General features: G+C 40.7%; 1 protein-coding gene across 8 annotated transcripts in view; it reads right to left on the bottom strand.

Annotated features, from left to right (window-relative positions):
• The window catches only part of ANKRD44 (ankyrin repeat domain 44), a 346,132-nt gene that overhangs the window by 103,653 nt on the left and 216,651 nt on the right, over positions 1 to 25,828 (bottom strand). For all 8 annotated transcript variants that reach the window (XR_005837939.1, XR_005837942.1, XM_040642458.1 and 5 more), the window contains 6 exons: positions 21,489 to 21,571; positions 20,280 to 20,343; positions 18,047 to 18,115; positions 15,941 to 16,081; positions 14,221 to 14,301; positions 11,619 to 11,730 (listed from right to left, as the gene is read on the bottom strand). Coding sequence is in view for 6 of the 8 variants with exons in the window: in XM_040642458.1 (XP_040498392.1) it covers positions 11,619 to 11,730; positions 14,221 to 14,301; positions 15,941 to 16,081; positions 18,047 to 18,115; positions 20,280 to 20,343; positions 21,489 to 21,571 (550 nt within the window). In the remaining 2 variants the exon portion in view is untranslated. The remainder of the gene's footprint in view (positions 1 to 11,618; positions 11,731 to 14,220; positions 14,302 to 15,940; positions 16,082 to 18,046; positions 18,116 to 20,279; positions 20,344 to 21,488; positions 21,572 to 25,828) is intronic.

Raw genomic sequence — 25,828 nt, 5'->3', positions numbered from 1 at the left:
CTCCTCCCCCTGCCCTCCCCGCTCATGCTCTCTTTCTCTCTGTTCACTCTCTCTCTCAAATAAATAAAAATTTTTAAAACCTACAAATTTTCCCTAGAAAAAAATTCTATGAATTTGTGACTATATTAAATCGCCTTCCCAGTGACCAAAGTTGAATTTTATTGTTTAGTATTAACAAAACTACTTCTCCAAGTGCTGAATGGCACAGAATTTAAACTCAGTGATGATTATCACTTAGATTCTAAGTATCTGCTTACATAAGAAAATGAAATCTCAGAGTTATTGCTAGAGATTTGGTTTTCCAAATATCCCTTTCAACTATTACAGATGGCTGAGCCCTCTTACGCCCTCCTTTGGAAGGAATCTTAGCAAGGCTCTTTGTTCTTTGTCGACTATTATAACCCTATGACCTGAAGGTGTCTATGTCAGCTCTATACACCGCACTACACAAGGCTCAGGCTTCTACATTTCTGTTACTGAGTGAGGATCAAGAGAGAAGTGGGATTACTAGAGGGACCTGATCTAGACTTCACAAAATGACAAGTCTTTGGCAGCTGCTAAGGTAAGGCGCCTTTGGAGAAATAACCTGCTGGAAAGTCACTCCACTCCCTCTGCCCCCACCACCCCCAGGCTGGAAGGGGTCACCCTGGCAGCTGTTCCTAAAAGGAGAGAGTGAGGCCAGGCTGACGGCAGCTGTTACCAGATACCTGAACAGAGATTCCAGGAGGTAGGCTGGGTCCAAGTAAGAGTGCTTTGATAATACGTCCCGGGTCAGTCACTGCAGTGAGATGTACCTGAAATCTATAGCTGGGGTCATTTTACTTCTCACTAGGTAGCTCTGCTCTCCTGATGGAAGAAGGAAAGGCACACCTTGTAGTGAAGACAAGGCTTTCCAAAGATGACACAGACACAAAGCGTCACTGGTATTGTCCAAGCTTCTCTTTCCTTTGACAACACGAGAGACTGCGCATCTCAGTGATATCCTGATGGATGTCCCTGCCTTGGTTGATGGGAATTTAGATGGTCTGAGACAGCTTTATCTTGCAGAGTGTGGAATTTGCCAGTCTTCCAAGAGTACCACATGGTTGGTTAAAAGCTTGAAGCTGAGAATCAGATAAACATGGTTTGGGTCCTGGCTCTAGCTTCACACCAGCTGTATGACCCAGGGCAAGTTATTCAATTTCTTTGTACTTTAAGGTATGCCATGTGAAATATTGATAAAATGGGTTTCCTCCACAGTGTTGTTGTGAGAATCAAATGAGACAGTGCAGGCACAGGGCCTATGCCAGCATGCTTGCATTAATATGCTCTATTATGAATTTATTAAAAATAGCAGAGCTATTACATTTCTCCTCTATGAGAAAGGCTTTTTTTTTTTAAGAGAGGGAGGGGGAAGAGAGAGAGAGGTGGGGAGGGGCAGAGGGAGAGAAAGAATGCAGAAGCAGACTCCCATGCCCAGCACAGAGCCTGACACGATCCATGTCATGACCCTGAGATCATGACTGAGCCGAAATCAAGAGTCCAGATGCTTAATGGACTGAGCTTCACCAGTGGTGCTGAAAGGCTTTGCAAGAGAAGTAGGGCTTTGTTTTGCTTGGGGGATTGGTTCTTTCTCAAGGAATGAAGGTCTAATGACTTTTCTCATTGAGTAAGCTCCATGAACTCTGGTGCCACAAAGTTAGGAGCCGCTCTCTCCTTTTCAGATCCTGCCTCCGTTTCTTTCATCAGCATTTAGTACTTTTCAGCAGATGAGTCCCATATTTCATTTTGGCAGTTGTAAACTGATACTGTATCTTTAATTTGATGTCCACCTGCTCAGTTCCTCTGCCGTATACAACCACGCTGGCTGATTTTTATTATGTTTTTGTATCCTGTGACCTTTGCTTACTATGAGTTCTCAGGAGTTTTTTTCCTGGATTCCTTGGGATTTCCATATAGACAATCATGTTATCTCACAAATAGGAGTTTTACTTTTCCCCTTCTGATATTTATGCCTTTTATTTCCTTTTCTTGCTTTTGCTCTTGTTTAGCAAACTATCAGCATGATGTTGAATAAGAGTGGTGAAGCCGCAGACATCCATGCCTTGTTCCCGGGTTTAGGGGGAGAGCATTCCGTTTTTACATGTAAGTACAATGTTAGCTCTTCTTATGAAGCTGTTAGAGTTACTTTTTATCAAACTGAGAAACCTCCCACTCTATTCCTATTTTTCTGAGTTATTTTTTTAAAGAATCTATTCAAGATGTTGAATCGATTCAAGGTGTTAATTGTCATAAATTTCCATGTTGTTTGGATATAATCATGTGATTTCTTCTTCTTTTGGTGATTTTCTTTAGCCTATTAATATAGTGAATTGCATTTGATTTTCAATTATCATAGGCTTTCCCTATAATGATCCCACTGTCAGATATGTATTCTTTGTATATGTTATTGAATTCTTATTTTTTAATATTTTAGCTGATTTTTGCATCTATATTTATTAGAGATATTGGTCTATATTTCTCTGTCTTTGGTTTTGGTGTCAGTGTATTGCTTCATAAATGAACTGGATGGTATTCCTTCTCTTCCCTTTTTTTCAAAAAACATTTTGCAGAATCTCAGTATTAATTCTTTAAAATATCGGGTCGACATTCTCCAATGAAATCATCTGAAACGGATATTGTTTTTGGGAGAGTTTTAAAATCCAATTTTCTTTATTTCCTTTTTTTTTTCTTTTTTAAGATTCTTTTTAATATATTTTTGAGCAGAGAGGAAAGAGCGCACAAGATGGGGGGGCAGCAGGTAGAGGGGAGAACCAAGGGTCCCCACTAGCAGGGAGCCTGATGTAGGACTGATCCCAGGACCCTGGGATCATAATCTGAGCTGAAGGCAGACACTTAACTGACTGAGCTACCTGGCTGCCCCTAAAATCCAATTTTATAAGTAGTTATAGAGCTATTCAAATGACTCTTTTATATTGGGTAAGTTGTAATTTGTGTTTTATGATTAATTGATCCATCTCACCTAAGTTGTCAAATTTATGTGTGTAGAGCTATCTGCAATGTTCCTTTGTATCCTTCTGATATTGAAAGGTCTCTAGGAACATTGTTTCATTCCTGATACTGGGAATTTGTGTCTTCTCTCATGCATGTGCTCTCTCTCTCTCTCTCTCTCTCTCTCTCTCTCTTTGGGTCAGTCTCAGTAGAGGTTTGTTATTAATCTTTTCAAAAGAAACAGATTATTTTTAAAAATTGATTTTCTCCATTATTTTTCAGTTTTCAATTTTATTTATTTCTGCTCCCGTCTCTATTATTTCCTGTTTCTGCTTATTTGGGCTTTATTTGTTCTTCTCTTTTTCTAGATTGAGGTGAAACTTAGATTGACTTAAGACCTTTCCTCTTTTCTACTGTAAACATTTAGAGCTATAAATTTCTTCTGTGCTAACTTAAATGTATCCCCAAATTTTGATTTGTTGCATTTTTTCTTTTCATTCAATTCAATGTATTTTCTCAAATTCCTTTGAGATCATTTTCTTTGTCCTGTGGATTCTTTAGAAGTCTGTTATTTGATTACCAAGCATGGGAGATTTTTCCTGGTATGTTTCTGTTACCAATTTCTAGTTTTATTCCATTGGTAGGAGAAACACCCTCTATATGATTTCAATTCTTTCACATTGTTGTAGTGCTAACTTACAAATAGATATTCAGGCTGTTTTTGTTGGTGGAGTGTTGTATAAATGTCAATTAGATCCTCTTATTTGATAGTATTATTGAGCTTTTCTATATGCTTGATGATTTTCTGTCTAGTTGTTCTATCAATTATTGAGAGAAGTGCTAGAGTCTCTAACTATGATTGTGGATTTCTCTTTCAGTTCAATTGGTTTTGGTTTCACGTATATTACCATTCTGTTGTTTGGTGCATATACATTTAGGACACTTCTCCTTCAGTGGGCTCCAGTCTTTACTGGGCTGCCTTCCCAACATCTTCTCCTTGGGCTCAGCCAAATTAGACTACCTTCTGCCTTATTCAGGCCTACCAAAAGAGTTTTTAACTGAATAGGAAGGAAGGAAAGAAAGAAGGAAGGAAAAAGAGGGAGGGAGGAAAGGCCAGATTAAACTTTCTTTTAGGCTTTTAAACTATATTCTCTTTAAGAAATCTTTCCCTTCTCCTATATCATTGTAGAACCTTTAGAAGCAGCCATTCCAACAGCAATAATTTTCCCCTTCTTTATGGCCCTCTAGTGCTCACTACTCATCTAGAAGAAATTACAGAAAAATGTGTGTGGGGGATGGAGGGTGAGTGTATGTAATTTTAATTTGGTGAATATCTTCGTATTAGTTTGACACGTTAGTATAAGTTTTCAGATCTTGAGGAAGAAAATAACGGAGGATATTGTGATAAAATGAGCTGGTGCTGGGAAGTAATCAAATCGAAAGAAAAGGCCAAACCACAGAAAAGTAAATTTTCATTCTTCTCTCACTTGCTGTATCTTCTTATAAAAATACCTTCCTAACAGGACAGTCACCATAGTAGTTATAAACTAGAATTTAAGTTTTATTATTAAGTCAGGCTTAATCATTCATAAGTGTATTTCATTTGTTCAACAATTTGGGGTACCTGATAAGTGCCTGGCATTGCCAGAACCTCTGTCTTGTAAAGTAGGTATTTAAATCCATATATATATATATATATATATATATATATATGAGAATAGTTGATTCTTCCTTCCAGCTTGGAATTAATCTTTCCTAAAACAATGATTCTAAGTGTGTGACTTGATTGCTCAATGAGTCATGGGGTATAATCACACACTAACTTTATTTTCCTTTTCCCAATACGGGTCACCCTCACTATGAGGCTACTTCTTTTCCTGTCACCTCAGATAAAATCTCCGCCAATAATAATAAGTTCTCTGGGCCCTTAGTTACAAGTATAACTTCATATCAGTAAGTAGTAATGCCTACTCCAGTGGAGTAATCACAAACTCTGAATGCTCTTTTTAATGCTGAAGCTTCTCTCTGCCTCCCACAACGCCTGCAGTGGGTGAGAAGAAAGGAGACAAGGCGACTTCTCTGTCCCCAGCCTAAGCTTTCTCCTCCTCCTTTCTCCTTGTCTGCCTCTGCCTCTTCCAGGACTGGGAGAGACAGGAGAGAAAGAGACACGGAAGGGACATGGACAATGGTCTGACTGGCACCCTTCTGGCAGTGACATCTCTGCTCATTCGATGCTGATAAGTTCTGAGAGTTCTGTAAGATCTTATGTTTCTCTTTAACTAAATTAGAAGAAAAATCAAGACCAGCATTGTTAGATTTCTGCCTGTTGGAGTCTGCCTGCTGGGAGGTGGCATTTACGCCTCCAGGTCCATCTCTGAGAAGCACCTCTGGGGACAGAAAAGTCTTCAGAGACTTGTTTGGGCCTGGGGTTCAAGTCTGCTGATTTTTCATCTTCTCATATTCAGATAACTGCTTAGAAATCCTACCCTTTTAAACTCTCTTCTTCTGTACCCTGCTCTTAGTCTTGAGAAGCTTAATTAGACCTTGCCAATGTAAGTACATCTTCTCAGAGCCACATGGTAACGGTTTAAGGTCCTGTGATAACACAAGAAACAACTCAAAACATTGAGTAGTTTATTTGAAAGCAACATAATTTCAGTGTTCAGTTCCCAGATATAGTGATCTCAGAGAATCCCAGAAACTCCTAGGATAGACAAGCAGGGCATTTGTCACCCCCATGGACTCTCACAGCTGAAGTTCAAGGCTCATAACAGAGAAAGGAGGAGAGGTCCCAGGGAAGCAGCAAATTCCAAGTAATTTGGCATGGTATAATCTCGGACTGAACTTAATCACAGGCCTAGAGTTTTCAAACAATCTTTCTAAATTTCTGCAGGCAATTTACGTATTATATTGGCCATACATTTTTCCATTGCAGTAATAAAGCCACAAAGATCTTTATGTTCACAGACCAATCTTACCATATTGTAAAAAAGAAAAAGAGCACGCCAATATAAACTCACAAAATTCAAATAGGGGCATGATTCTGTAATTTCCCCTTCAGGAGCAGTAAGAATGCATTCAGATAGAGGAAAGGGAGGCATAGGGCTCTCCTTTGCCAACTCCCTTCCTCCACTCAGACATAAGTTTTATTCAGACACGAGATGTGCCTTATTAGTCAAGTCTCTTCCATTCTGCTTTGATATTTTGAGCCAATTGAATATGACTTATTCCAGCTCTCGCATATATTTGTGGGGAGATTTTTGCTTGCACCCATAGTACACACGTTTTTGATCACAACCAGCTGAGAACACTGGCCTAAGTAGGCAGACTTGGCAGAACCTTGGACCTTGGCTAGTCTATCAAGGCTAAGGAGTTCATACTTGGTTTCTGGAAGTTGTTTGCTCATGAAATGAATTCAATATAAATTTATAAAGAAGTAGAGTGAAAACAACTAAAATAATTTCTGTTCCTTTTGATGATAGCAAAATAGACTGAACACAAAAGCATGGTTTATAAATTCTAGCTCATGATGCAGACAGGAGCCACAAACCATGAATGCCAAACCCATACCAAGGAAATGTCAACGATCAACAAAATCCACATCAAAATTATGATACGTATTTATATAATATGCATAATCACAGTATATCAAACTAGATGGGAAGAGAGGCAAAAGACAAATTTTATCAACCTTACAAATCAGCTGGCTCTGAAGGCCCCATCCTCCTCATGCCACACCAACTCCCAAAGGACAAAAGGCCCTGAGTCTCGCAGGGGCTCAAGGCTACAAATACTCACGATTCTATTCCTTTCACAGGCCAGAAACATAGGCAACGGAATGTGACATAAAAAAAGACTCCTGCATAATTCCTGCTTGGAGTCTCCAGGAAGCTATTCAAGCTACTAGAAACATGGCTTTCACTGGTATAATTCCAGCAGAGGCAGGACCAGCTGTGTAAAGGATGCCCCAGGAGGATAGGGGTGTTCACGCGGTGAGACGAGGTGGCAGACTGGCATGGCTGTGGTGCTCTAGCACCTCCTGGTGCATACCGCAATTCGTTTGCTTTCCTAATGCCCAGCACCCAAAGAATGGGAGTTTTAAGGAATATGAGGGTATTAGGTATGTAGAAAGGGAGAAAAGAGTATAAATTAGAAAAGTGAGTCCCTCAAGAAACCCAACTTCTTGTATCAAGAACAAGCCCTATTTCTCATCACAAGGGAAAAAACCCACTTCCTTTTCTTTTTTCCTTAAGATTTTCCATTAAGATTTTATTTATTTATTTATTTATTTATTTATTTATTTATTTATTTGAGGGGGGGCAGAGGGAGAGAGAAAGAGAGAGAATCCCAAGCAGATTCCATGCTGAGCATGGAGCCTGACACAGGACTCAATCTCACGACCCTGAAATCACAACTTGAGCTGAAATTAAGAGTTGGATGCTTAACTGACTGAGCCATCCAGGTACCCCTCTTTTTCTTTTGTGTGTGTGTGTGTGTGTGTGTGTGTGTGTGTGTCCACATGAGGTAATGGATGTTCACTAAACTTATTGTGGTAATCATTTAACAATATATGTAAGTCAAGTCATTATGCTGTACACATTTTTTTTTCAAAAAATTTTAGAAGATTTTTATTTATTTTAGAGAGAGAAAGAGTGTGAGTGGGGGGAGGGGTAGAGGGCGAGGGAGAGAGAATCTCAAGTAGACTCCCTGCTGAGAACGGAGTCCAATGCAGGACTCCATCTCAAGATCCGAGATCACGACCTGAGTGGAAACCAAGAGTTGGATGCTCAACTGACTGAGCCACCCAGGCGCCCCCGTTATGCTGTACAGCTTAACTTTATATGTTGTATGCCAAGTATATCTCAATATAACTGAAAGAAAAAAATAATTAAATGGCATTTCTGGCATGTGATAAACACGTAGTAAATGCCATTAGGGGTGGTCTCCGCCACTCCCAAATCTATTCGCAGCCGTGTGTGCCAGCAGGAAGGCTGAGACGGCTGCAGTGGTCTGGCTCTAGGACGCCAGTCCTACGGGAGAGTCCGATTGTGTCTTGTTTTGAGTGGGAGGGGGCAGGTACAAGAATGTTGATAGCTTGTTTAGGATCTCTGCTTAGTTGAACCACTCCCAAGAGGAATTTGAAGACGCATTCCAGAATGGAAATATACAGAACTTTCCATCCAACCACAATTATTCGGGGTAATGAGGAGTATTTTCATCCCATCTGTGTTATAAACCCACTCGGGTCCTTTCCTGAAAGCAAACGATGACATTTCTACCAATTTATATTGATAATCTGGCTTTTTTCAGCTGACGCTACAAATTAAGATCAATGGATACCTCCCCTACCTACTTTCAAATGTCTTAAAATTGCCAAGAATAATCATCTCTTTGTAAATCACACAGGGCAAGTTTTGATACAATCAAAGAGGTAATTTCATTATCAGACAGAACTCCGAAAACCTTCTTATGGACAGAAAACCTTTTCGTTGGATAACAGAAATAATGGCCCTGAAATGGCTTTCCTGAAAAATGAAAATAATATGCAATATATTATTTACAGAGAAAGAAAATGTTACAGGATAATCATTCTCAGAGTTACTTATGCTATGGGATTAAAGATAACTCCTCATGGGGCGCCTGGGTGGCTCAGTCGTTAAGCGTCTGCCTTCAGCTCAGGGCGTGATCCCAGCATTCTGGGATCGAGCCCCCCATCAGGCTCCTCCGATGGGAGCCTGCTTCTTCCTGTCCCACTCCCCCTGCTTGTGTTCCTTCTCTCGCTGGCTGTCTCTCTCTCCGTCAATAAATAAAATCTTAAAAAAAAAAGATAACTCCTCAAAGTACTTTAAAACAGCAAAGTTATTAAGACTATAATAACTTTGTAATAAAAGTTCATATGTCCAATTATGACATGTGGTTTTGATAGAGAAAACCAATTAAAGACAGCTGTGTCTTAAGTACATTTTGGAATGCAGGCTCATAGTGGGTCGTAACAATAGTAGTAAGCCTTCACACTGCCACTGATTACTAAACACAAACACACACACATGCACAAACGTGCACACACACACTTTGTGAGGAGCCTTTCTTATGTGGGATCTAAACACAGAGTCCTATCTGGTGATAGGTCTAGACCAACTTCCACAGCAATGCTGGTGTTAGAAGGCAGAAGTGATATTGTCTTATATCTTAACCCATTCCTACCAAGCTTTTGCTCTATGCTGAACAGCCTTGGGTGGTGGTGGAGCATGGCCCTGCACCGGAAGGCAGCATGGTGTAGTAAACATTTCTTGTTTTTAAAATCACGAATCCTGATTCCTGATCCTGCTTCTTCCACTGACCAGAACTGTGTCTTTGATACAATCCAGTTACTGCCCTGTGGTTTGGTTTGCTCCTTCACAAGATAAGGGATTGCCCCTTGGCTCCTTGGGGTTCTCCATGGAAGTCCATCTTATAGAAGGATATGAAATCACTGGCTTTCTACATCTTCCTATGGAACTGGGTGGTTTTAAAATAATGTCCACAAATTCTTTGACACCCTTCCCTTTGAAAGGTGGAGTCAACTTTTCCTCGAGTGACCCTGTGGGACCTTCCAGGCTAGATCATTAAGAGTGACACTGTCTTTCTCTCACTTACTCTCATTCTGGTTCTCTTCCACTGGGTCCTGGAGCAGAATGCTTTTGGATCCCGGAGCCACCATGTAAGATATCCAACTACTCTGAAACTACCATGCTAAAGAAAACCACATAAAGAAGCCCCATAAAAGCTATTTAGATCTTACGACCCAGGTGACTGACATAGGAGTAAAGAAGCCTTTGGGATTAGGCCAGCCCCAGACATTGTCTGTAATCTCATAGGATACCCTTAACTGGCACTACTAAGCTCAGCCCTTCCTGAATTCCTGATCCACAGAAACAGCAAGAGATATTAAATAATTACTGTTGTTTGAAGCCACTAACTGTTGGGGTGATGGGTTATGCAGCCACACTAACTGGAAGAGGAACTCTGATGGAATCAAAACTAGAGGGGGAAAAAATGCCACCCCAAGTTCAAACAATAAAATCTTCAGAATCCATAAGAAGTTCAGGAAAAAAGACTTGGGCATCTTCAAGAATGATGAAGGTAGGTACAATTCACCAATAAATGCCACACATAGCAGCACTAGAATAATCAGCTCTTTATTTCCAATCACCTCTTCATTTTCAAATGTCTATGAACATCTTTCCACATTCATGGTTAAGAGAAATACAGTAAGAATGACCCTAAGTGGGGGCGTCTGGGTGTCTCAGTCGGTTGGGCATGCAAATCTTGGTTTCAGCTCAGATCATGGTCTTGGGGTTGTGGAATTCGGCCCCAAGTTGGGCTCTGTGCTCAGCGGGGAGTCTGCTTGAAGATTCTCTCCCTCTGCCCCTCCTGCCGCTTGCACGCATACTCTCTCTCTCAAATAAATAAATCTTAAACAAAAAAAATGACCCTAAGTGGAACCACTTAAATCTACCAGCAAGGCCAAAGGTAAAGGAAACCAGCGGGACATCATTCAGTCACTTCTATGCAGGCACCGACATGACTGCCTGCTGGCTTTCTGCCTTGTGCCTTCCGTAATAGACTGGGCCGTCGGTCAAGTGCAAGTGTTTTAAAAGTCTCCTTTTAAAAGGACAAGGAAAAGAGCCGGAGTCCATTTAAGAAGGCGGCACCTACCATTGGCCCAAAGTTAGAGAGTTTGGTACACCCCATGTATCCTGGTGAAGCGGACCCAAGCATGATGCTTAGGAGATGATGAACGGTGGCCTGTGGACAGGATTTAACCACAAACCCATGTTTTCCCTTCCTGGCCCATTCAGTGTTTTCAAAATAGGAAACTCCACGTAAAAAGTCTAGATTTCTAGTTTCTCTTGAAACACTGGACTTCAATCCTGAGTATGAATTACTACCTGATCTCCACCACTGGCGCTGACAAGCTATTTCTCCCTTTAGACCCAGCACATCCTATTTGCCACAATCCCCCCACTCCCTATTGCTCTAGCCCAGGCTCACTTCACTTGTTCACTTTACGTTTCTGTCCCCATGGTCACTGAAGTTCATGTCTGGTGACCTACACCAAGAGAAGGGCTTCTGACTCCAAACCCCCAGATGTTTTTTTTATAACTACAGGACTGAAATTTTTGGTGGTTCAGAAATTCCAATAAGTTCTGCTGTTGTGTCCTTGCCAATTTCTTTGCTGAAACTACAAATATGGGACCATGACAAACATATCCCTCACGGTTATGTAGGTCCTCTTACAACACTGTTAATGAATGTTAGGGTGATCAATGTGACTTCAGAAAAATAGACTGAGTGTATCTCATGCATCCAAATTATCTTTAAAATACAAACTGTTCAGACAGCAGTCAAACATTCCTAGTCCAAGTTAACATGGAAAAGAAGCAATTGCCAGTCGGCTGTGAGATTAGGATGGACAGAAACGGAACAAGATCTACATACTGTAAAGTAAAATAACTGAATTACTTACCACAGAATATCTTCAAGGCAATTTCTAGTGAGGACTTAATTAGGCAATGAGGGTGTGTGTGAGAGATTAAGACCAGCATTTGCAGGGTTGTGTGTGTGTGTGTGTGTTAGAGAAAACAAAACAAGACAGAACAACTCACCAATTCCAGACATTGTCTGTGGCCATAGGCAGCAGCATAATGTATGCTATTGTAACCTTCCTTGTCCCGGATAGATGGGTCTGCATCATTCTGAAGCAGAAACTCTAGACATCTGTAAGTATAAAAATTAGGTGTTATTTTAGAAAACATCTCTAGACCAAAAGCAGTAATTAATGTAAATATTTTCCTAGTATGAATGTTCCACAAAGCACTTCATGAATTTAAGTGTTTCTTTAAAAACTCCATGGCAATGAGGGTTTATGCACTGGAAGTTTGGGTTTTTTTAAAGATTTTATTTATTCGAGAGAGAGAGTGAGAGTGCATGAGAGCGGGGTGAGGGACAGAGAGAGAGGCAGACTCCCCACTGAGCAGGGAGCCCAATGTGGGAGTCAATCCTGGGGCTCCACGATCATGACCTGAGCCGAAGGCAGCCGCTCAGGACCGACTGAGCCACCCAGGCGCCCTGTACTGGAAGTTTTATATGTGTGTGTGTGTTTCCATCTTTGTTTCAGCTTACAATAGCCATTCTAGAATTCAGGAAAGGCTTTAGGAACAAGAGGGTAGTTAAGTTTATTGAAAGGGGGGAAGAAATTATTCATGACTATCCCCTCCCCATTGAGTTGCTTTAATGTCATTACCAATATTGCATATTTATCCATACCCGGGTTCATGTCCGGACTGTGTTCTGCTACAATAATCCATTTGTCTCTTCCTGCATTGATCACAGAATGTTTTAGGTTTTGGTGTGATTTTTTTTATAGTTGACGTACAATGTTATATTAGTGTCAGGTGTATAACACAGCGATTTCACAATTCTATACACGATGCAATGCTCATGCTTTGGTAATCTGCACCTTAAAAGGAAGTCTTTTTTTTTTTTTAATTTTGTAATTAAATGCCCATGGACAGGATCCCAGGTATGACCCATTTTAAACAGAATTTGGCTCTTGAAATAAAATCATTCAATAGGACTAGCATTCCAGTGGACACACAATCCCCAGCTTCTGAAAGAATTACATTCTAAAAATCAGTTGGCGAATTTAGTACGTCATTTGGAAAACACTTGGAGTTGCTCCCAAAGAGTTATTTACCCCTGGATAGAGCTGAGCTATCCTACCAATAGCACTCTTAGGAAAAAACAATAGTACTGTAGAATTTGAATATTGTCTAGATTGTTTCTAAAGGGAAATAAATTCCATTTTTAACTGGGGATGCTTTTCTTGTCTCCCCCAGGCCACGGCTAGCAATCTTGGGACCCAAGCTGCAAAAACAAGACATGCACTTTAAATCAGGAATGTATTTGGATGAGAGGTGTAGCCTCTCTGCATGAAAGCACTCTCAGGCAAGCTGATCCTTCCCCTGCTTGTCCTTTCCCCTCTCCATCAGCTGTTAAGAGGGCTGCTCTGGCTCAGGGCAAGCTGACATTTCGCTGGAGAAGGGGGGTTTTGCGAGGTGGCTTAAGATTCTACAGTCTTTGAATATCATGAAGTTTGGAATATCAGGGCAAAACCTTGGTCATTCTGCTTTACTCATGGCTATGTGTCCTGTCCTCACCCCAGTGACAGCCAAAGTTACGTCCCACAGCCTGTATCAGCGCCACACTCTCTAACTTCTCCCTTCCCCCGTGATCCGGACGGATCTCCTCCATGGGAGGAGAGCCCAGTGGACCTCGGGAAGACCCTAGGGGGGACACGAGCCTTCGGGTGACAGAGAGATTGGTTCCTCTGACAGCTGGAGAAGAGAATAAACAAGGTAAGAACTGTGTGCGTGCAGACTCTTAGAGCACGCCATCCACTAGGTCTCACAAAGCAGGACACAGAGTGTCGGCAGCGTGCATTCATTTGCTCATTTATTTAACGAACAGTTACTGAACACCTGCAACCTGCTGGGCACGGTCCTGGGCAGAGCTCGACCTTCGCACGGTGCCTTGTCGCACAGGAAGGACTCTCCGAGCATGAGGCATTAGAGCTTCCTGTGCATCAGCACCCTGGGTGATGGCATCGACTCCCAGCTCTTGCCACAGTCCGGGCCGAGTCTCTACCAGAAGCCAGAGATAGGCAGGTGGATGCGGTGCGGCAGTGGCAGCTGTCAGCAGGAGCAGGGGCTGTTTGTGAGCTGGTGTGTGTGTGTGTGTGTGTGTGTGTGTGTGTGCGTGCTGGGGAAGGAGGGGAGAGCACAACAGGTGTATTTCACACTGGAATTTCAAAACATTTATTTCTAGAACCTACTAAATAGTTACCCCCAGGTCATTAAAGGAGAACCTAAGGCCCTTGGAGGAGGCTTAATATGTCCCTTAGGCGTATGACACACGGCAGAGTCAAAAATGATATTTAAGACACCTACTCCTAGAAACTGCTCTGACCCATCACAGTGATGGTCTCAGTAAAGGTTCCAATTTTAGGAAGAGTTCCTTGTGTGAAAATAGCATAACTGAAGGATATTTTAAAAGAATCATTTCTTCTTCACTAAAGGCAAGCCCATATCACTTCCTCAAGATCCCAAATAAAGCCCTCAAATAGCAAGGCTGGCCTATGTGACAACCCAGAAAAGCAGACAAGCAGCAGTAACCACCTCTCGAGCTTGAAGCTGAGCAGAAACTTACAATGCGGCTTCCTTTTCCTTCAGCTCTCTGGCTCTTTCAAGCTCTTCTGAATTTTCATGGGCGTTTCCTAAGATAGTCTTACTTCTCAGCATAAGGGAAAGAAAAAATATTACGATTATTTGCATTCAATAGTTGCTAATGATTTTGATACAACTTCTACCTCAATGATTTTCCTCGCAACCCAGAAGAAATAAGCACTACAGATGTTTTTACTGAGAACGTACGTGGTTCTCTTAAAGGCCATCCAGTAAATCTACTCTCTTCCACGGAACCCAACTGAGAACGTGACTTTCCTAGACCTTCCACCCCAGAATCAGCAAGTAAGACATCAAGTTGTCTATCCTTCCATAAACGTCCTAAACTCCCCAAGTAAATAGGAGGTGATGGAGCTTAAATTTCTTTGACTCCTACCACATTCCTTTCTGTCTCCTTGTCAGTTCAGCATCGCATTGATCCAGGAATGGGGTTCTAGTCACCCCTCAACTGCCAGAGCAATTCTTCATCACCCAAGATTCCTTTTTATAGCTCTTAACACACAAAGTATACTTGTTCCCCCTTCTATTCTAAGTGAACAGCAGAGCGCCTGCTATGGAGTAGAAGCTCAATAAGCATTTATTGAATTAACAACCTGCCTGGCTAGGAGATCCCGAGTGCAGTTACACCAGACTTGCCAATAGCACATGACAGGAACAGTGTTTTCCAAACTGGAAATACGGATCCTAATCCATTATGGAATTGTAAAGTCATTTTAGTAGGTTGCAGTATTTCATTGCTTTTTTTTTTTTAAACAAAATAGAAGAGAAAATACCAGAACGCATCACACAGAATAAAGGTAAATATGATCTTAGGAAATTTTTGCTGCCTTTTTACATATATATTTAAAACATACATATTTGAGTGTGTATGCTGGGTCATGCTGTAAAATGTATTTCTTACTGTGGGTCACCGTAAAATAGTTGAAAGCCACTGCTGTATAAGAAAAGAATTTAGTGCTGACCCAGAATCAATTCCATAGCACGGTACAGCAAGTAAGTCAGTAGTTCTCCAAACAGGGTCACCAAAAAGCATTCCTATGAAGGAGGTCCCGGTCCTTGAGTCTTTGAGAACGATCTCATAAGCTGTAGGCAGGCACCTCTCCCTCCTTTTCCACCTGAACTGGTTCATTTATAAATGTTCTGCTTTCTATTCCTAGGCACCTAGAATCCAAACATGTCCAGGGCATCCAACTTCCTCTCCTCCAACTCCTGAAAGAGCTTTCATGCCCAGTTTGGAACAACAGTGCCAATTTTACACACACTGACCCTGCATCTGAAGACTACTGGGATTATACAAATACTTCCTCCATGTGACGAATTTATTAGCAAATGTAAGTTTGAGGGCAAATGAAGCATTTCAGTGGTGATGAGAAAACTGTACGATATGACAAAATAAATTACAACTGATTTTGAATGAACTGAAAACCTGGGCTTGACAGCCACATTTGGCATTCAACCCAAAAACCAGAGAAGAGAAACAATGGGGCAGTGACACGTAACAATCAAACATAAAGAGAGCAGAATGGGAAAACCGGGGTAGGGATGAGGCAATTCTAACTCCTCTGGGTCTGGGTGAGAGAGATTCTTCATTCACTGTTTCCATAAGGCAGCATGTAGAAAACTTAGCAAACCCTCCCCCTCCCTAGTCATACCACCAAAGGAAATTTGAGCAAGGCTGTTTTTACTTTCTATCCATGTCTGATGCAGCAGCATAGTGCAAAGCTGTCCGTCCCCAGTCATCTGTTTCATTAACGTTGGCCCCTGTGGTCACTAATGTCTCAATACAGTGGAAATGACAATTTGCAGCTGCATAGTGCAAAGGCGTCCTGAAAAACAGACAGCAATTTATTACTTCCTTCATCTGAAAAACAGACCCCTTCCCATCATCATGAGCACTGACAGCAGTATTCCTAGGAGTGGGGGATGCTCTTCAGCTCTCAGAGTGTGGAGGCCAACGGACATGCCTTCCTTTGACTTTCTAAGTTGGAGCTGAGGCTACAAAGACAGTGGCCTCAGACAAAGACACCTACCTAGGGATCTATCCTTTCTTTCCATTCCGAGTGCCTATCCTGGTGCAGGTCTACACTAGTGCTTTTTTGGACTATTGCAATACCATCTCTATTGGCCTCTTTAGCTCTAATCAAACTTCCATCTAATTTCTAGTTGGTATGAGTGAAGAACTGGATTTTCTAAGGTCTGATACCCACATACAGCATCCTGTTCTAAAACCATAGGTCCTCCCTACTGAGCAAAGTCTTGATTCCTTAGTCTGGAATCGAAGACCTTTCCAAGCTGGGCCCAAACTACGTTCATAAAGTTTCTCTCTCCTCCCCTGTATGAACCCATCACTGCATCCAAGTGGGATCACCTGAGGTTTCCCCAATCGTGTCCACATCTCCCCTACCATTCCCCATGTTGTTTTCTTCCCTGGAATGTCCTCTCCTGAACTGCTTTCACCCATCAAAACCCCAAAGCTTCTAAAGTTCCAGAAGTTCTCTTTCCCTTTCGTCTGAGATTGTGCAGCTCCTGTCTGGGTCTCTCTTGAGCTCTCATCTCATATTGCCTTGATTTTAGCTCTTGGTATTGTCTCATCTTCTCCATTGAACTACAAGCCCCTTGAGGGTAGGGAAATAGATTAATGGGAAGAACAATATCCAAGGAATCAGAAGTCCTGGGTTCTAGTCCAGGCAGATCTGTAAGCTGCACCAAACCACAACCCCTCTCTGGGCCTGGACTTCCTCGTCCCTACCTCAATAATGACCCGTGAGCAGCTGCCCCCAACATCTAACCTAGGTCTAAAATTCCTGGAATTTTACATGTACACGTAAATTTATTACAGGTAAAACTCATTTAGTTTCTCCAAGCTCAATTTCTTTATCTATTAAAAAGGATAGGAAGCGTCTGCATTTATCTCATAGAGTTATTATGAAAAACCAAGTGGGTAACATGTAGGAAATACATGCACCTTGCCAAGAGTAAGACACTGCAGAAACAAGAATTCCCTAGCCAATAGTTAGGGAATAATAATCAAATGGAATACTAGAAATAAAATAACTTTATCTCAAGAACTATTTATTAGTTTCCAATTTTATTAATTATATTTTGCAGTCAATGTATGGGCTCTTTAACTCGTTGACTTTCTCCTCTTTCATCTAAAAAAACAGGTAAATTGTAAGCATTTTACATAGTGGACTGTTTGTGTTTTAATTAGACTGAAAACTATTAGGTATCAACCACGTGGCAGAGCCCATAGGTAGAGAGAAAATGAGACCCAGTCCTGGTACTCAGGAGCCACATGGTCAGGGAAGGGGAGAGATAGGGAAGCAAGAGTCCACTAGAACAGTGTGCTGTGTGCTCCTGCTGTGGAGTATGGAGGGTTCCAGGGGAGCAGAGAGGAGGGGCACCTGCATCAGAGGGGGCGGGAGGTGTTACTTGACATAAATCCGGGTGGGTGAGTAGGCGTTTGCCTAGGTAGGTTGGTTAGGGAAGAAATCTGTTGCAACGCCAAGAGCCAGGGTGCATGTGGAGGGGAGGGGTAGAGAGTTGCTATGGGAAAAAAACTGGAAGACAAGACAAATTGGCCCTTCTAACAGATGCTGTGAAAGTAGATGCCTGCCTTGGGGCTTGTGCCTGCTTGTTGGTGTTTTGCTACAAAAAGGGATTTTCTTCTGAGGATGGAATCTCCCCAGCTAGCTTCCCTATTTACCATTTCACTATAACATGATTTCCAGATGGACTGCTCCCCACCCCTTTTACTGAGGCACTTGAAGCAGAGTTCCCTGTTTACATACCTCCCACACTTGTCCTTTTTATGGAAATCTGCTCCGCTGCTCTGCAAGAGTTTTATACATTCCACATTACTAGAAAGACAGGGAAAACATCATTAAGATGGTAAAGGTCAATTGCTGGGCTATCTTCAGAAAGAACTGTTTTTGGTGAAGCGAAGGCCAAAATGAAATGACAGGTCCAGCTCTAAATTCTGCTAACGCACAACCAACCTGAACAGCTTAGAGGAATGCAATAGTGCAAGGGTCTAAAGTTCCTGAAATCCCTTTTTCCAACCTAATAAATCAATGCATTAAAGAGCTTGATGGAACATTTTCAATTCCATGACCAAGGTATTTAAGGATTATTACATGGTTAAACCTTTTAGTGATGGTTTCATCGCGTTTCCTAAGATTCTCTTTCAAAACCATCAAGAGTTTAGGAAACAGAGTGGCTGTACCAACTTGCATTCCCACCAACAATGTAGGAGGGATCCCCTTTCTCCACATCCTCTCCAACAATTGTTGTTTCTTGCCTTGTCTATTTTTGCCATTCTAACTGGCATAAGGTGGTATCTCAGTGTGGTTTTTATTTGAATTTCCTTGATGGCTAATGATTTTGAACATTTTTCCCCTTACACCTGTGATGACTTCATGTCACCTCTAAACAATGAGCCAGAATGGAGAAGCATTACCTTTTATCACAGGAGAATGAATTCACCGTGATAACCATTTTCAACCCAGACTCTCCATGATGGGAAATAAAACAGCTGTATTTCCCTGTCTTTGTAACATAGGTAAATAAATGTGCAAAAAATAAAAGGCCGAAAATGATGAAATGGAGCATAGTGATTTGCCAAAGCTTCTTTGTCATTCACAGAAGCAATAAATCATGTATAGTAGAGAAAAAGGACCCACTTAAGTGAATTTTCCTATTGAAGGGCATGTCGCTAAGTATTAATTGTAATAGGAGTTTCAGATATGAATCCAGAATGGTGTGTTGCCAAGGTCTGATACTTTTTTTAAATGTCGGCATAAAAAGAGACAATCATCCGTTATTGTTCTAAACTTGGAATGCTGAGAAGTAGTCTAGGATTTACTGTTTTATTATCATTTAAATATGAAAAATGATCTCATTAACGAGGAATCCAAGCAGGGCTCCCCGCACCCCCCCATCCAGTCTTTGTAGCCTCCCTTCTCAGAGAATCTGCTGTTTCAGTCATAAAATGGAAGAACTTTTTGAGACCAATATGTGTCGTTGCCACACGCCAGCTGATTTATAAAAGCACCTGTCTCTTACGGAACGAAGCCAAAGGATCAAAGGCAGAGGCATATCCAGTCGTGTGGCTTATGAAGCTCATTTGATGTGGGGAGAGGAGTTGGGGAGAAGGAGATTCATTTAAAAAATTATACATAATTCTGAATATAAAACTAAATTCAAGGTTTTGGAAGGGACCCATGCAAATAAGGGCCTTAAAGCTTCACAGTCAACCCACCTCTGATAAAGAGGTAATGCCTTTGATAATGTACAGATGACAAATGGAGAATCACTGCTGTTCCTTGAGGACTCGCAAACCGATGAAGAACGAACACCTTACCCAAACAAGGTCATCCGAGAGAGGCCGTGTTTGGTCAATGTACAGTCATACATCAACAACATATTGATCAAAGCCTTACTCTCACCACTGATATGAAAAAGAGGGTCTGATGAATGATGCTCTTTATAAGTTTAAAAAAGAGGCAAGGATTAAATCGCTTCTTGCCTATCCCTTGGGTTTTCTTGACCTTTAGTCACATTTAACCATTTACATACTTAAAAAATCAGTTTTGAAATAAGGACAGAAATATCTGTAAATAAACAGGAACTAATTCAATCTTGGGTTCCCTTGATCATCACCCACCTACCAGTGACAAAAAAGAAAAACTTAGGAACAAATCTCAACTTATTTTCCTTTGGTAGAGTGCATATCAAGTAGATAACATATTCTATAGGCTGAAGACCTACAATTTAAAAAAAAAGGAAGAGGGAGAGAGAAGAAAACAAAAGAAAACTATTTTCTATATGAGATGGGCTAATGATTTTTCTTAGGAAGAATAAACATACAATTAATATGGAAATGCAAAAGTGATATTTGGAATTGGTAGAAATGACTCTTACCCACCTTACTAAGGAAATGGCTTTTGATTCACAGACAACTGAAGTTGAGTAAGAGAAATGAGGAGTTAAGTCATGAAATAACTGAAATTGCTAACTACTCACCCTCCTGCAGCAGCGGCATGAAGGCACGTTCTTCCAAATTTATCTGGGGTGTCTATTTCAAAGCCTGCAGACAGCACGTGCTCATTACTAAACAAGGATACTATGCTATACTTTTGTCCTAGTTAAACCACAAGAAACATTGCAGAGACAGAAAAATCAGTTAGTAGGAAAACCAGAACGCAAGCAATTGTAGTCAGAAAGAGGTTGTCATGAAAACGAATGGTAACTGCTCAAGCTTGGCAATTTTATAGGAAGAACCGTGAAGTCTAGGAGAATTTATTTTCACATTCAGCCCTGGGTGAACCACAGCCCCATATTTCAATCCCAGGATAGAAATTTATGAAACCAATTTGAGATAAGTAGGGCAATAGACAGGCAGACAGAACACATGGAGAAAACATGGACAGCAAAGGAGTAATCTTCACATGCTGGAGTAGATATTTCCTTACGTGTATTATTAGCTTTCAGTTGGTTTAAGGTTTGGGAAACATGCTTTCATGCAGGGATTATTTTTAAACATGCCAAAAGCAGTGAAGGCAGAATCAACCATAGGGAAAGCACTTAAAAGGAAAAAAAATGCCTCTGGGATGTCTGTTGAATTAATTCATAAACAATCTTTGCCTTGCAGACCTCTATCACCTTTGAAAGCCAGGAACTTCTTAATACATGGAGGTTGGCAGAAGCAGTGATAAGAAAGATTAGCAAAGCTCCAAACCAGAAAGAATTTCTTGGTTCCAAACAGACTCACATTTAAAGACTAAATATTAAACCTAGTTGGAGGGGATCACGCTAGAGGGATTTATCAGAGCCCACAGAGGAGGAAGGTAACGTGACATTTCTACTGTCAAAATGTGGGGGGTTTGGCCTTTTTCCTTTGTTGAAAATATTAACTGTTAAATCCACCCTTTAAGCCCCAAAGATATTTTCCCTGATTCCAACAAACTTCCGGTAAGCTATGGCCACCCCTGCCTGTCTCTCACTCTGGATCACCCGAGCTTTAACTTGAAAAACAGGACAAGCCTCTCATTCCGGGGCAGGAATACTGACACTCGAACAGCAAAGACACCAAGGATTGCCGGGAGCTGTCCCCAGATCAGGTCATGAATGACACAAAGCACAGGCAGCCACTTACTCCGACCAGACACCTAGAGCCACGTGGCTCATTTACAGGACACATTAAGCCTCATCTGTGGTAATGGGGTTACTTACCCGATGATAAGAGCTTTCTGCAGCAGTCAGAGTGAGCATTTAGGGCAGCTAAATGTAAGGGGAACATGCTATGGATTCCACACCTGACGAGAAAAAAAAAAAAACAGAGCAGCTCACCGTAACAGATCTCAAGATACATGCAGAAGGACAACAATCTTTCTAGAAGTTCTCTGATGAGAACCCAAACCCACAACACCTCGTTTTGGGACCCTTGCCTGAAATCATTTTATAATTCTTCCACTCAGGAAATAATTATGCAATCATTTTCTACTTTAACATAATAAAATCCTAAACCTACACCAGAATTAAAAACCCCTCACAAGAGGAATGTATCTTTTTAAGATTATGTTTCCTATAAAGGGTGACTCTACATTTAAGACTAATTTACCTTTTTTTTCTTTCAGCTGAGCAATTTTATGTCAGCAACCTGTTTTATTCAGCGACCTGTTCTATTCCTCGAATTGATAGAGAAATACTATTGACCTATTATGTGCCAAGTACTTTGCTAAGAGTTAATAATGACTGTATTATTGAAAACAAAATTTCGGATGAGAATAAAAACCAGTGTTTATCTTTTGCAGTTGCAACTTCATCTTCCTAATACTCTCATACTGCACATTAATCCACATCAGGACGCCGATCACATTATCTTGCGTACGTTTCGTAAATCGAGCATACTTTCCCTAACAGTATTACAGAAAGAATCTAGAAAAGGACTTTTTAGACTGATAGCCCATCATAACACAGTCCCCGGGATGATCCCTTAAGGGACAGGCAGCCTTCTGAGAGCAGTGCTTTTGGCTTTCAAAATCAAATCCTCGTCTTTCCCCTCGCCTCCCCTCACACAAGGACCCAAAGTCGTAAGCTAAACTGCCGTTCCTAACAAACAGCATACCGGGAGGTTCCTGTGCTCTTCTAAGTGTTTATAATGTTACTGCTCTCATTCCCCAGACTGGCTCACGATAGTCAAAGAATGTATTTCAAATTTTGCAAATCCTCCGTGTAACACAAGTAAGAACGCATATGAACACCTGCAGCATTAATGACCTAAGTTTCTTCTCTGGCACAAAGTGGCCCATTTTCAGATTCTATAATTCATTAAGAAACACATATGGTTTGAACTGGTTAGGTTTCAGATACATGACTTTTATCTGCTATCTCAAAAGTTATTATGCTGTGTGTGACTGTGTGAAAGTATTTACATATACACAGATAGTTCATGGCATTCAGCGTTCTGCCACATCGGAGCCTGCCAACAATTTACCACCTCTTTCTTTCCACGAAAACTTCTCTCTGTGTATCGGTGTTTTTGTTCAGTCTCCCCTCTGCTCGTGTTCTTTTCCCTATATGGAGATTTCCAACCCTGTGTATATAATAGCTGGCATCCATCAAGGGATGCAATTTGCTTGTCTTCCGGGCAGTGTCATGCAGAGGAGAACTGCTTGTAATTGCCTCTCTCATCATTTACAAAAAAAATTCTGAAAAGCAATTGCACCAGTGACAACCTTGACGCTCACGGAAAGGAAGCGGGCGTTGGGGGATGGGAGAGAAGATTTTCTATCCATGCTGCTATTTATATTACTCCCTCCTGATGCCAGAGAAACACAATAATTTTTAAAAATGTATAACACGTTTTAAAAACACCTTACTAAATGGAATTTTAAGCCAATAAGACTGTACCTAACCACTTTATTTTTTAGGGCAAGTAAGGCAAAAATGTGATTATATTAATACCTCTGGACATTTGCAAGAGAAAAACAGTATTTTCTAGGACAGTTTTAAGTTCCTGAAAGAATGTGCCTGGAATTGGGTTGGTTTTCCAAAGATTTCTTTGAGCCTTCCCCATTCCTTAAATATATATAACTTTAATAAAAATATATATGTGTACAGATACATAACATGTAAAATATAAATATATCAAAATGCTATGTATTACATACATATTATATATACATGCATATATGTATATATACACAATATAATATATATTTTATAAAGATACAAAAAATACATATCTTTATATACAATAATACAAGCAAATGAATTAGAGAAGATAGCATAAAATTCTGTAAGAAATCAATAAGGAAAAACATAAAAAGTGCAAGTGATAGCATAACAGCAACAGCATTACAACATATTCCATAAACTTCATTATTAATATTTCTAATCAACTTTACCACTTAACATCATTGTCTTCAGATAACTCATCATACTCCACATTAGCGAATTCTTTTTCCTCTTGTTACTTATAAACTTGAGAAGAAAGGGAAGTAGAACTATTCTAAAAGGTCTAGCAAAAATTCCGTTCAATATATATATTTTATTCCATACTTAATAAAAAAATCACTACCTCAATGTACGTTTGAAAACATATTAATTCAGACAAGTCTAAATACCACTGACACTTGAACTTGAATATGATACTATGGTTCAAACAGGAAAACTAAATATCAGGCTGAGATTGGAAAGAAAATAAAAGTTGAATTCAGAATCTCTGAATCACTTCAGAAATGATTCACGCATTTCAAAATAAAATTACTCCTTTATTGTTATAAAGTAAGACTGCTTATCAAGGAAGAGTCATAAAACCTTTAGCAGGAAAATTAGGGTTTGGCTGTCTTAGGCAAATAAGCAGCATCACTTTTACTTCATCAGGTATACATCAAAGAAGATCAAGAAATAAAGATGTCAGATAATACTAAACTTAACAATGCATAAATTACAGGAAAGAGGAGACCAATTCCAGCTAAAATGCTACAGTTATTTGACCAGTCATAAAATTAATGGGACACATTTGTATTAGCTATTTCTAATTTAGCTGTTAGCTGGTGTCTCCAACCCAGTTATTTCAGAATAAATGAGGTCAGAATAAATTGTAGACAGCCATCAGAGGTAAGGAAAGGGCTGGTGCACTATTAGAATATCAGTTCTTTTAAGCTTTCCCCTTGGCATCAGAGAGCTACGGTTGTTCCTTCCCACCTCCAGGGCTTTCTAGAAGCCTTCCCTCAGGCTGTATGCTAAAAAAAACACTGTAGTTAAGGTGATGGCGTCCGAAACCTTGGGTTTGAGTCCTAGTTTGGACACTTGCTAGCTATTTGATCTTTGGCGAGTACGTAATGGTTCCCTCATCCAGAAAATAAAGATCATAATAGTGTCAGTCTCACCGAGCAACTGTAAGGACTACTTAATAATGCATCCAAGTGCTAACAGAGGGTCTGGACCATGATAAGCCTTTACCATATAAGTTAGTATTACTATTGCCCTTGAAATTATTAGCTTAGTTGGATAATCAGCAGTCTGTGAGTTTTGAAGTTGTAATTAGCCTGTGATTCCTTAAAATCAGGTTTGCGATTCTTTAAAAGCCAAGAATAAATTGTGATCGGCTAGCATTTCTGTTATCTTTCTATATTTCAAAATTCTTTATAGTACTTATCTCACAAGTCTCCTAGGAAAGGTGGATTGGTTTAGTTTTGTCCAGTGGGCAGGTAAGATAAAAACACTTGATGATTTTGATCATCAAATGATTTTATGATTCTAACTTGACTGATCAACCGAAATAAAAAAATCAGTTTCCTATTAATTTATCCATGTCATTCCGAGTATTTATCACGCACCTCTAAGTTAGAGGCATTTGGGTTTAACTGGCAACAATGAGACCTGGTCCTTGCTGTTTGCAACCTACTGACACTTTTAGTGGTTTCTTTTCAATCAAGACCAAACACTCTAATGTGGTTTCTAAGCCCCTTCTGGATCTAGCTGTTACTTAACCAACCAGTTTTCTAGAATCTCGGTGGACTTCTGTCCCTTCCTCCTGGAGGAGCCAAGGTTCTATCCTGCCCCAGGCTTTGTTTGGTGCAAGAAACTCCTCTTTCTGCCCAGCTTCTCTTAGCCTTTCTCAAACTAGTGAAGTGCATCTCTGGGGGCCGCTGGAAATACCTCTGGGCTTTCAAGAGCTATCTGTGGGACATTTTAAACTGTCTTTTCTTTTTGGTGATAACCTAAAGAAAGTGGTATAAAAGCATATTTTGGCTCATCTCAACAACCACCTTCTCACGACAGACAACTGCTGTGTGTCAGCTCCCGTGTCTGTACTTGGGATCACACGGGTGCCCTGCGGAACTACTGTAACTGGCAGGGGCCAATGAGAACAGAAGAAAGGTGGACGTAATAGACAAATGAGAACAGAAGAAAGGTGGACGTAATAGACAAATGATGCCTGAAGCTGGGAAGGGCCGGTGACAGTGCAGTATGCTTCGCCTTCCATATGCACAGGATTTGGCAGTAGTTGGTGTTTGTGCTGTGTGACGAGCCCACTGGCACTCTACTGCGTCCAAGCCACT

Source organism: Ursus maritimus, unplaced genomic scaffold (genome assembly GCF_017311325.1).
Source record: "Ursus maritimus isolate PB19 unplaced genomic scaffold, ASM1731132v1 scaffold_1, whole genome shotgun sequence".
Lineage (NCBI taxonomy): Eukaryota > Metazoa > Chordata > Mammalia > Carnivora > Ursidae > Ursus > Ursus maritimus.
This window is presented reverse-complemented; position numbering and strand designations above follow the sequence as displayed.